General features: G+C 41.0%; 1 protein-coding gene across 1 annotated transcript in view; it reads right to left on the bottom strand.

Annotated features, from left to right (window-relative positions):
• The window catches only part of CR1 (complement component 3b/4b receptor 1), a 124,015-nt gene that overhangs the window by 70,581 nt on the left and 40,985 nt on the right, over window positions 1–12,449 (bottom strand). The window contains exons 12-17 of the mRNA NM_001193675.1: window positions 9,750–9,835; window positions 7,231–7,629; window positions 4,327–4,503; window positions 4,133–4,235; window positions 2,458–2,543; window positions 346–564 (exon numbers count right to left, since the gene is read on the bottom strand). Coding sequence (NP_001180604.1) covers window positions 346–564; window positions 2,458–2,543; window positions 4,133–4,235; window positions 4,327–4,503; window positions 7,231–7,629; window positions 9,750–9,835 — 1,070 coding nt within the window. The remainder of the gene's footprint in view (window positions 1–345; window positions 565–2,457; window positions 2,544–4,132; window positions 4,236–4,326; window positions 4,504–7,230; window positions 7,630–9,749; window positions 9,836–12,449) is intronic.

Below are 12,449 nucleotides of genomic sequence, written 5' to 3' on the forward strand. Positions count from 1 at the left end.
TCAAGACATTTCCTGGCAGAAGGAGCCACCGATTTTCTAGGTCAGATTTCTAAGCCAATCATTTCAATAAGGAGATTCACAGGCATCTGTTTTTAATTCATATGATTCTAATGAAAGACTTTCCCACCACTCACCACCTCCCTCTTTTTTCATCAGTCCCTCCAACTGCAAAGGTCATCAGGATCTTATGTGTTGACCTACCTTAGAACCATTTATCATTGGTTTGGCATTCCATTGTGGCAAATGCACACATATAAATAAATACTACACTGTAATTATGGAAATATGGAGGGGCTGGGTTAGATATTCTGAACCCATTAGGGATGTGGGGAAATGAGCACTAACCCAGAATTCCACAGCGAGGGGCAGGGCTGCTCCAAACCCCATTCCCTTGAGGGTCACTTGTGCAGCGGATGGTGCTCTCTCCAATGAGGTCGAAGGTCGTCCCTCTGTCTGGGTGGGGGTCGCATGTGTAATTTACTGCTTTTCCAAAGGGAAAGACTTCCAGAGGTTTTCCTGTGTGTCTCCCGTTAGGAATAACTGGAGGACTTGGACAAAAGATTTCTAGAAAAAACGCAAAAGCTCTAAGTTTCATTCAGGAGTTTCACCAGAGGTATTCTGCAATTACAGGGTGCTATGATTGGTGTTGCTGAAAATATGCTAAGGAGATGACAGTAGACATTGGGACTTTGAAGAGTTGGATTAAATGAGATGTCAGTGAAAGTGTATTGCAAAGTACAAAAGAGATTTGTCTATCCTGAATCTTCCGGATAGTAACAGTTCCTGGACAGTAGAAACTTTACAACTTTAATGAAGTAGCAAAACATCTGAAGAAGAAAAATAACCATTTTGAAGGGTTATTTATTCATTTAGTCAATATGTATTAATTGAGCACTTATCCTGTGTCAGCCCTTCATCAGGATACTGGGGACACAGCGCTGAGGAAGGAGCCTACGTTCTTAGGAAATATTTCTCAAATGTATATATGTGTGCTAATCATCTTAAATAGGTGAAACCTTTCACTGATTACTTATTGATATTAATCATCAATCTCAGTGATAACAATAGCCCTGTCACAGTGAATTGAAACATAGTCAGGCCATGATAAAAAACAACTCCAAATGGATTCAGATGGCTTTGCTTTTGAAAATGTCTAGGTCTGTTGATGATTTATTTTCTCTTTTTACTCTCTGGGTCAGGTTTCAAGTTGTTACTCCTTTCTAGCACCTAATGATTTCTTTAGAACAGTCTCTTCCTCATTTCTAATTGGCATTTTTCATTAGAACTGGCATTTGGAAGAAGCTATTTTAACTAGCAAGAGTTATGAAAAAATAAGAGAAAGCTTGAGTAGTCCAGTTAATGAGCTTTCATGCATGATAGTAGAACAGACATTTGTCATACTGCTTCAAGGAGCACTGGATTTCTTAGACAGCAAGAATCTCTATATAAGTTATGTTCTTCCAAAATTTTACTCTAAAAATCACTGTAAGATGTCCAAGTATATTTCTAACAACATAAACATTTTAGTAAAATTTCATGATTTTCTAAAGAAACACGTTTTCCAATCATTAGAATCAAGAATTGAAGCAAAGTTCTATCTTCCATTGGGGAAATTATAAATGGGTAGACTAGGAGAAATCAGTAGTCTACTGATTATTGAACATATGAGGCTCATTTTAAAAAAATGACTTATTATTTATGAATCTCTCAGCATAAATTATTTAGGTACATGTTTTGAGAATTTAAGGAGTCTCAAACTGCTCACCCTGTCTAATGTTGCTCCCCATTTTTGCCTCATTCCTCAGTGCTTTGCTCTATTGTCTCATAGCATTGAATTTATTTTTTGTCTTGTCCCTCTCCCCACCTAAGTAGAAACAACATGGGGACAGGGAATTCATCCATCTTGTTCATTGATATAACTCCAGTGGCTAGATGAACATCAGGCACAAAGTATGTGATCAATAAACATTGATTAAATAAAGCCATGTTTGATATTTGTGTATTATCATATATATATAAATTGTAGACTGACTGCACCTTGATGGGAGAACAAAATGAAAAAGAAAGAAGGGAGGAAGGATAGAAGAAAGGGGAGAAGGAGAGAAGAAGGGAAGAAAGAACTGAAGGAAGGAAGGAAGAGAAAAAAGAAAGAAAAAAATAGAGAAAGAAAGCAAATTGTTAAAGCTTCACATTATCTAATCTCTCCTGACCTAGGAGCACACGACCAAAGGATTTATCACACTAGAACAGAGAATACAGAAGGACAGAGACAGATCAGATGGTTGCAAAGACAGGTGATGTACACATTGATTCACAACCAAACATTATTAAAATAAACAATTTTTAAATCGATAATTCAGACTAGAAATTGAAGAATCACATTGAGGGAGGCCGTAGGGCAAATAGTGAACAGATGAAGGGGAGAGATTGGCCTGAAATGTTACTCCTGCTACTCACGTTCACACACTGGAACACTGCTATTCCAAAGGCTTTCCATTCCAGCCAAGACACAGTAACTAGCAGAGCTGCCTTTTAATTGAAATCTAAAGAAGAAAATAGGAGTGAATAGTGTGAGCTGTTTCAGCCAAGAGGACACTTAGTTCACAATCTAAGGCCCAGCCCCAAATCTAAGGATTTTGAGGATCTGAGGCCAGCAGATGGCAGAGTTGCACAGGCTACCTTATTCTGGAAAAATCACAGCCTCCAGAAGGGAACAATATAGAATGGCAAAATGCAGTAGCTTGGTCACATGATAGTCCTGCTTGAATTGAAAAAGGTGGTCATGACATAGGCGCCATCCCCTTGACCCAGGACCCAGGCTTGGAGTTTCACTGATTACTCCACGATAACCTGATAAATCACTCATTGTTGTTATTAGAAACCCAGTCTTCTAATGTAATGCCTTCCTAACTCTAACCCTGGAACAGCAAGTAAAAGAGCTCCCAGTTTGGAGTGGAAAAGTGGGAAATAGCTGGCGAGAGAACAGAGATTGTCCTTTCATCTCCACATCTGTGATGGCGTGAAGAAGGCTCAAAAGGGCAGTTTGGGCTGCTGAAGAGTAAGCGTGAATATTCTAGGGGAAAAAGGAAAGAAGAGAGGACATGATTTTTGTATGCAATTGTCGAAAATTCTCAATGTCTTTTGGACCCCGATGCCCTCCTAACTCTTACTGGGTGCTGGCATTTGGAGGCTGCCAAGATTCTGTGTTACATTATGGGATCAGGTGCTTTGTTGCCCATGCTGGTCAGCTCCCGTGTAGAGATGTGCACGCTGGGAAGAGCACTAGCTGGACATAAACAAGGTAATGACCTTGCTGGGAATATTAACAGCAGCCATCACGACCCCAGCTCAGAGCCCAGAGCCCATGACTAGCCAGAAGATATATGACTGAATTTTTTAAAAAATGCTGATTTTTACATTTTCAGTCCTATTACAAATTTCACTGTTGATGGTTTAAAGAATTTACTGAAATGATTCTTAAAGGATCCTAGCTTTTTATAATAAGCTTTTCATTACTTGCAATTTTTTCTGGGACTCTCTAAATTACTCATATTCCTTTTTGCTTGTAAAATACGATTTTTTTCCTGAGATGGAGTTTCACTCATTGTTCACGCTGGAGTGCAATGGTGCCATCTCGGCTCACCGCAAACTCCGCCTCCCAGGTTCAAGTGATTCTGGTGCCTCAGCCTCCGGAATAGCTGGGATTACAGGCACATGCCACCACGCCCAGCTAACTTTTGTATTTTTAGTAGAGACAGGGTTTCACCATGTTGTCCAGGCTGGTCTCCAACTCCTGACCTCAGGTGATCTGCCTGCCTCAACCTCCCAAAGGTGCTGGGATTACACACGTGAGCCACCGTGCCTGGCTGATATTTTTTGCTTAATGTGTTACCTATATATTCATAACCACTAGTTATACTTGCCTTTGAACTTGCCAGTTAATATATGTTCCAGTTTCCTCTTCATATCTCATGTTATTAGTTCTACATGTTTCTTTCTTTCTTCCTGTGTGTACTTTGAAAGTTCATCTCTCTGAAGGTGTGTGTGTGTGTGCCACACCAAATCTCCCCTTTTTAGACTGATTCCCAACCCCAATTTCAATGTCCAGCAGGTCAGGCAAGCTCATACTCACCCTTCATCACAAACAAAATCCACTTTTGCTCCAAGCTGGAGATTTACTGGAAATAGCACACGGCCATTAAGAAGTTGGCCCATGAAGCCATCACAGGATTTCACTGGAGATAAAGAAAAATGAACAGAAATCACTGGCATGTGGAGAATAAAGACGCAAGCTAAAAATATCAAGCCAGAAAGGAGTCTAGTCACCTTCACATGTGGGGGCTGCAGGGCTCCAGTCTCCCTGGGGTGTGCAGCGCAGAGACGCAGCCCCTCTGAGGTCGTAGCCGGGCTCACAGCTGTAGAACACCTCCTGCCCGGGTGAAAAGTTGTCCTTGTCCCTTTGGGTACGCTCAGCATGCAGGACATCTGGAGGTGGTTGACATACTGGGGAGAGAGAAACAAAGTACAGCTAATTGTGTGAAAACAACTTTTTTCTCACTGTTAAACTGGCCAAGGAAATAATAATTCCAAATCTATATATAATAATAAAATTAGAATAACAGCCTTATTACATTGATAAACTAAATACACAGGGCAAGGAAGATGTCTTGCCATCACTCATAGAACTGACACATGGCACAACTGTGACTAAAACAGAGGTATCCCCAATTGATTGTTTTTCATCTAAAGTATGCAACTAAGATTTCACAATGGACAGTTCCTTCTAGAATGCTTCCAATTACTGTTCACCCAGTACAAAATTGGGAGGGATGATGGATTTTTATATCTTCATGCTTCCTGTCTAGAAAGACATCACCAATTTGGTCTTGCATTTTAAGCAATAAAGGAGTGCCCCTGCCCATGTCTCATCTAATAGGTCCCTCCATCACCTATCACACTGGTGCAACAAAGAGCGTCCATACATCTATGCTCATCTCCTTTCAAGTCTTCTCTCAGCGGCCACCTGACATAGGGTGGTAAAGAACTATGGGTCTCCTCTCTTCATGCTATGTAGCAAGGTGCTGCCTAGTCATTCATTTCACTTCAGTGAGAAGGTGGGAAACTGTCGAACAAAATCTGAAAGACCTACTGTCACCACAATGAGAGTGTAATTTCACACAACATATTGTAACAGCATCTCAGGCTCTCTCTTAATATAGTTGATCTGATCTTGGGAAATCAGAACACATTTGGATCTCAACTAAATTACATAAAACTGTTATAAAATGGAAAAAGTAATTTCAGTTTGTCTTTGAGCAGATCAGTTCCCTTTTCTGGACTTCAGCTTTCTCAAGCATCAAATGGGGGATTGGAATAGAAAAATGACTTCTTTAGGGAGTTTGTAAATACTCTGATGCTGTAATGTCCATTTTCAGGGCTCATCACCCAGTGTTTCCCTTGACTAATCAATGCCTGGTGATGTAATATTGAGGTGCTGTGCTGGTTAAATATTTGTTGGCCCCCAGCCTCACACTTCTGCACTGTCTTTTGACAGCTAGCAATGGAGGCCTTAAAAATAAATCATTCATCTTCCTTGATAGCTGGGCTCTGGTTAGGTTCTGCCAGTTGGAGGCATATATACCAAATTAAAAAGCAGGATGATGGCAGAATCTGTTCTACTTCTAGAAGTGGCTCGGGCAGTGGCAGTATAGATGGCTTCAGTGAGTAGCTACAGCTTCAATTGTAATGATGCCAATGACTTTGGCTCCAGCAATATCAGCTGCATTCTGGCAGCAGTGGTGGCTCCTGCAGCATTAGCAGCTTACAGGGAGCTGCCTGCTCAGTGGGAGGGGCTGGCCATTTCACCATCAGTCCAGGCTCCTGTGCTGTAGACTGGGAGCCACAGCAGCTCCCTGATCTCTCGTAACTTTGTCTTCGTCCTATTGCTTTTCCTGCCCTTCTAATATCTTTGTGACCTATTAGCTGTGATATGGTTTTGCTCTGTGTCCCCTCCCAAATCTCATGTCAAATGGTAATTCCCAGTGTTGGAGAAGGAGCCTGGTGGGAGGTGACTGGATCAGGGAGGTGGTTTGTAATAATTGAGCACCATCACCCTAGTGCTGTCTTGTGATAGAGTTCTCTCAAGATCTGCTTGTTTCAAAGTCTGTAACACCTCTGCCTTGCTCTCTCTCTCTCTCCTGCCAAGCATATGAAGATATGCGTGCTTCCTCTTTGCCTTCCACCATGATTGTAACTTTCCCAGCCATGCCTCCTGTACAGCCTACAGAACTCTGAGTCAATTAAACATCTTTTCTTTATAAATTACCCAGGCTCAAGTAGTTTTTTATAGGAATGTGAGAACAGACTAATACAACCTGCATGAAATCCCTCCCTCCTTGAAAGTATCTAGAGTAAGTTTTGATTTCATGACTGAATGCTGACGAGCAAAGCCAAGGCTCTGGAGTGAGGTGGACTTGCAATCCAGTTTTGTCTGCAAGTTACTGTCTCAGAATGTTATCTGATGTGTCTAAGGCACATATTCTCTGTAAAACATAGAGGCCGGGCACAGTGGCTCATGCCTATAATGCCAGCACTTTGGGAGCCCAAGGTGGGTGGGTGCTTGAGCTGAGGAGTTTGAGACCAGCCTGGGCAGCATGGTGAGACTCTGTCCCTACAAAAAAAATATAAAAAACTTAGCCAGGCATGGTGGCATGCACCCACATTCCCAGCTACTTGGGAGGCTCAGGCAGGAGACTTGCTTGAGTCAGGGAGGCGGAGGGTGAAGTATGCCATGATGGCACCACTGCAGTCCAACCTGAGTGACAGATCAAGACAGTATCTCAAGCAAAACAAAACAGACAAACATAGAACAACTGGGAACTACCTAATAACTTTGTTTTCAGGATTAAAATTCACATGTAGCCTGTATTATAGTGCCTGGCCAGAGGAATCACTCATTTTGTATCAACCATTATTATACTCAAAGGTAATTGACAGATCTGTTTATAAGAACCCCAAAGAAACATCATATCCCTTGCCCAGGTTGAGCTTTGCTTCTCAATTTCAGCACATGTGCATGTATACACACCTGAATTTCATGTTCACTACTTAGAAAATTTGCTCCTCGACCCTGCTCAGCACACATCCTTCCCCCTGAACAAATACTAATCTCCTGATCCAACAGCAACGCATGTCACTGGCAGGGCCCTTCTAGGCCTCAGTCAGACTCACCCCTGGAGCAGCTTGGTAGCTCCGGCTCCCATTTGTTCAGGGCCTGGCACTTCACACGGCGGGGTCCTTTCATTGCAAAGCCAGGCTGACACCTAAACTCCACAACTTCATTTAAGGAAAATAAGCTTCTGTTGTCAGATACCAATATTCCATTTTCCACATTTGGAGGCGTGCATTTGTTAGGTATAATGCACTGAGGGGCCGGGCCACTCCAGATGCCCACTTGATCGTCATTGCTGGTGCAGTATATGGAGGGCTCACCCACAAGCTCAAACACCTTTCTCCCTCTGCTTCCAGGATTGCAGCGGTAGGTCACCACTGATCCATAGTGAAAATTCTCTCTGTTGGTGCTAATGAAATCTCCATTTGCGATGGTGGGGGGTAGCCCACAAGGAATTCCTGGAAAAAGGGACAGCAAGTTAACCAAAACAAAACCTTGGGACAGAGTCTTGCTCTGTCACCCAGGCTGGAGTGTAGTGGCACGATCATGGCTCACTGCAACCTCCACTTCCCAGGTCAAGCAATCCTCCTACCTCAACTTCCCGAGTAGCTGGGATCACAGGCATGCACCACCATGTCTGGTTTATTTTTGTATTTTTAGTAGAGATGGGGTTTGGCCATGTTGGGCAGGCTAGTCTTGAACTCCTGGCCTCAAGCAATCTGCATGCCTCTGCTTTTCAAAGTGCTGGGATTATAAGCGTGAGCCACCACGCCTAGCCTGGTTTGTTAAAATCATACTTTATTGTAAATTTTCCCAAAAGTTTTTTTTTTAATTCCAAATTACCAGAAGTAAATATTGAAAATACTATTCTCATCTACTATTTGCTAATGTACAGACATCTTCTTACAGTTTTAAAATATTATAAGTTCTGCTGTACTCAAGTTTATTTCACTAAATGTGTCCATGTATTATTAGAGTCCACTTTTTTTTTTTTTTTTTTTTTTTTAAACAGAGCCTCACTCTGTTCCCCATGGTGGAGTGCAGTGGCATGATCTTGGCTCACTGCAGCCCTTGCCTCCCAGGTTCAAGCGATTTTCCTGCCTCAGCCTCCTGAGTAGCTGGGATTTCAGGCAGGCGCCACCAAACTCGGCTAACTTTTGTATTTTTAGTAGAGGCGGGGTTTCATCATGTTGGCCAGGATGATCTCAAACTCCTGACCTCAAGTGATCTGCCCACCTCAGCCTCCTAATGTGCTGGGATTACAGGTATGAGCCACTGTGCCTAGCCTATAGTCTATGTTTTTATTTCTCCTGCTAAATGAGAATTTAACTGTTATCTCACCATTATTAATTTAGTTCTCTCTATATAGAAGGCATGTGTCTTTATTCTATTCAATATTAATATAATAAAGCATACAGCATAGCATTTTTTTTTGAGACAATGTCTTGCTCTGCTGCCCAGACTGGAGTGCAGTGGCACGATCATGGCTCATTGCAGCCTCGACCTCTCTGGCTCAAGCAATCCTCCCACCTCTCAGTCTCCCGAGTAGTTGGGACTATAGGCGTGTGCCACCATGCCCGTATAGTTTTTGTATTTTTGTAGAGACAGCGTTTCACTATGTTGTACAGGCTGGTCTCAAACTCCTGGACTCAAGCCATCTGCTCACCTAGGCCTCCCAAAGTGCTGGGATTACACGTTTGAGTCACCACATGTGGCTCAGTATAACATCTCTATTAAATAATAAGGACAAAAGCTCTGGAAGAACTAATAAAGACAAAGTACAAATATACAATATTACATATAATAAACATGATACTTACAGATTCAGAAATAATAAAAAGAACTGGATACTGATCTACAACCATACCACCCTAAATGCGCCCAATCCCGTCTGATCTTGGAAGAACTGAATACTGTGTCCTACTCTACCGTAGGGCAGTGCCCAGCCAGTTTATTGGCCTTCTACAAGGTTTGTTCCCACTTATTCTCCCACCAACTGGGTTTGAAATTGCCGATTTCCTCACACCATCACTAAACCCAGGATTATACACATTTTAGATTCCCTGTTAGCTTGCAATTGCTCATTTGTCTTTGCTCCCCAAAATGTAGAAAGCTCATCTTCCAAACAACTCACAGGGAAGATGGCATGATCCTGTTTAGACAAAGAATAAGAAGGAAGAAAGAGCTGCATGGCTTGAATATCTGATGTGATACTAACAGCTTGCAGAGATGATATGGGGTTTCTTTCACTGACTTTGTATTTGTTGACTTCACTAAACAAAATGCTCTTCAAACTGGGAGGTGTTCACCCAACAGAGGATGAAATTGGGGGACTGTTTAAGTGAGCTAAAGACTATTTTTAAAAAAATTAGACCTTGAGATAAGAAAAAATAAAAAAGCATTTCTAGGTGAAGGTGGAAGCTTGGAATGCTGTGAGCCATTTTAAGGATATGACTGGATTCTTCAAATATCATACGGATACCATTTCTAAGAGGGATGAGATCCATTCTTTGTAATTCTAGGAGGACAACTCTAGGATTAAATGGTGGGGTGAATGGGGAAAGAGATTTCAACTCACGTTGACAAATTGGCGGCTTCGTGCTCCAATGGGCAGCATTGCCCGAGAGGATACATTCAGCAGATGAATGACCAATGAGTCGGTGCCTAAAGGCAAAAAATGGAAAATAAATTGTGCTGTACATACCTCATCAACTTCCTGACAGCATGCATATGTGGCAAACCAGAGGGATTACAATGCAGGAGAAGTCTAAGGCCTAGCCTAAACTTTACCTCTTGTTCCCAGCTTTTCTACTTCTTTTTCCTATTCTCTCACTATTGAAAGAGATATTTCTGCTCCAATTTCTCCTGGCCCACTTTGCTTCTTAATATCTTGGCTTCACTGTGGACTGCAACTGGCACCAAAATAAAACAATTATTTTGTAGACCTGTTTGACAAGTTTTTTCTTAAATTCTATCTTTCTCTAAATATTATTTCTGCCATTTTTTGTCTGCATTTTCCCTTAATTTGTGTGTGTGTGTGTATGTGTGTGTGTGTATAATACTATGTCATTTTACTTGAGACATGTTTTTTATAAATACAAGATATGTTGCTTTTGATCCTGTCTAGGAGACTTTGTCTTTCAACAAGAAGATTAAACCAAACGTATTGAGGTAAATGATACATTTGATTAGCTTTCATCATCATTCCTTCACTGCCTTTTCATTGATTTCATGATGCCTAATGATGAGGATGTGGAGAAAGCAATGAATAAAGTGACCTGACCCAAACATGAGGCAGCTTATTTCTGGTGGAAGAGAAAAATGGATTCCTTGCTATTCCTTTTCCTTCCCCCTCAATTACTATATGGAACAGATAGATTCCACTGTTTTAGTCATTCTAATAATTTGGAAATTAAACTTAATATTTTTTCCAGTGAGGAATTTCATTTTATATGTGTGCATGTATATTATACATATACACGTGACACATATTTAAACCTCTTTTCTCAATTTTAGAGTCAAACTCTATATAGTCAGTCTACTCATCTTTTCTGTAATGTAAGTCTAGCCTATCTTTTCTTGCTGTCTCACATTTTCTAGTTTTATTGATATGTTCTATGAGTTTAGAGAGATTATTAAGAAATTATGATTACATTGCCAAGATTTTGTGTGTATGTTTTTTTTATTGTTGTTTTTTCTTTTTACCTACATCCTATCTCATTGAGATTTCCTTTGGAATTCATCATTCTCCTTTTTAAAAATTTGCTTATGAATTGCCTGGGAAACATACTTAAATGGTACAATTTTTGTGTCTTTGCTTATCCTTTAATGTGTACCTGGAGCCTCTAGGTGTGAATATTAGCTTGGCTCAAGAGAAGTGCTATCTTCTACAATTTAGTGTTATACAATATATCTTATACAATATAGAATCAATGTGGTGTCAATAAATTTATTTCTTTTGCGGGTATTACATTTTCATGTTTTATTTCTGGAATCTGAGTTTTTTTCTCTATCCCTGAAACACAGAAGTTTCCCTAGTGATGGCTAGGTATGGACTTATTTGTTTACCCTCTGGAATTTTTGCTACATGTATTTTGAATCCTGACACTGTGTTACATATGTCTTCTCTTTTTCCTTTTTTGAGACAGGGTCTCATTCTGTCATCCAGGCTGGAGTGCAGGGTTGCCATCAAGGCTCACTGAAGCCTCAGCCTCCTGGGCTCAGGTGATCCTCCCACTTCAGTCTCCTGCCTAGCTGTGACTACAGTCACATGCTGCCATGCCCAGCTAATTTTTATACTTTTTTGTAGAGATGGGTTTTTGCCATGTTGTCCAGGCTGGTCTTGAGCTCCTGGGCTCAAGTGATCCTCTTGCCTCGGCCTCTCAATATGTTGGGATTACATGTGTGAGCCACTGTGCTTGCCTGTCTTCTCCTTTTCATCTTTTCCCACTGCATTCAGGGAACATTTGGTTAACTCTTCTTACTCTTTGCTTTAATTTTCTGCAATATTCATTGTGATATACATATATATATGATATAGATCACATGTATGAAATGAAATATATAAACACACTGAATACATATATTCATTCATGTACACACTTCATGGCTAGTTTCACAGAAGTAGTTGTACAATTGAATCTTGTTACAAATATGAAAAGGAGAGTGTTCTGAAAGTTTCCCTGGTTTCTTGGCAGTAAATCTCTTTTGTAAAATTTCTCCTGATTTTTCAGACTGGTCTCTTTTACATGTATTTCCTGTTTCTTCTCATAAGCTCAATGGTTTTCTGCTTCATGCCATAGAGAGGTTCCTCACTTATTCAGCAATGCAAGACGAGGAGGGTACAGTCAGGAAATTTACCAATTGTATTTAAAAATGCTTAAAAAAAGAGAGAAAAGGAGACATCGGATTTATTCTAATTTTTGTCAGATTCTAGGTGTTGTGGTCTGTGAGGCCTATGCTGGCAAGTGTGCTGGACACCACAAACTTCCTTTCAGTGTCTGTTGTGGTGACACGAACGTAACCCGTATTCGCTACCTGGCTTAGCTGTTCCCATGAAGAATGAGATTGAGGCAGAGCCTCCACTGTGTGCTGAGCAAGGGTGAGCACCAACAGCTGGACCGTGTGCTGTGAGCACCTGATGCCTGACATTTTCAAAGGGGCTCTGTTATAGGTTGAATTGTGTCTCCCCCGAGTATGTTCAAGTCTTAACCTCTAGTCCCTGTGGATGTGATCTTATTTGGAAATACAATCTTTGCAGACGCAATCAAGTTAAGAT

This window comes from Pan troglodytes, chromosome 1 (assembly GCF_028858775.2).
Source record: "Pan troglodytes isolate AG18354 chromosome 1, NHGRI_mPanTro3-v2.0_pri, whole genome shotgun sequence".
Lineage (NCBI taxonomy): Eukaryota > Metazoa > Chordata > Mammalia > Primates > Hominidae > Pan > Pan troglodytes.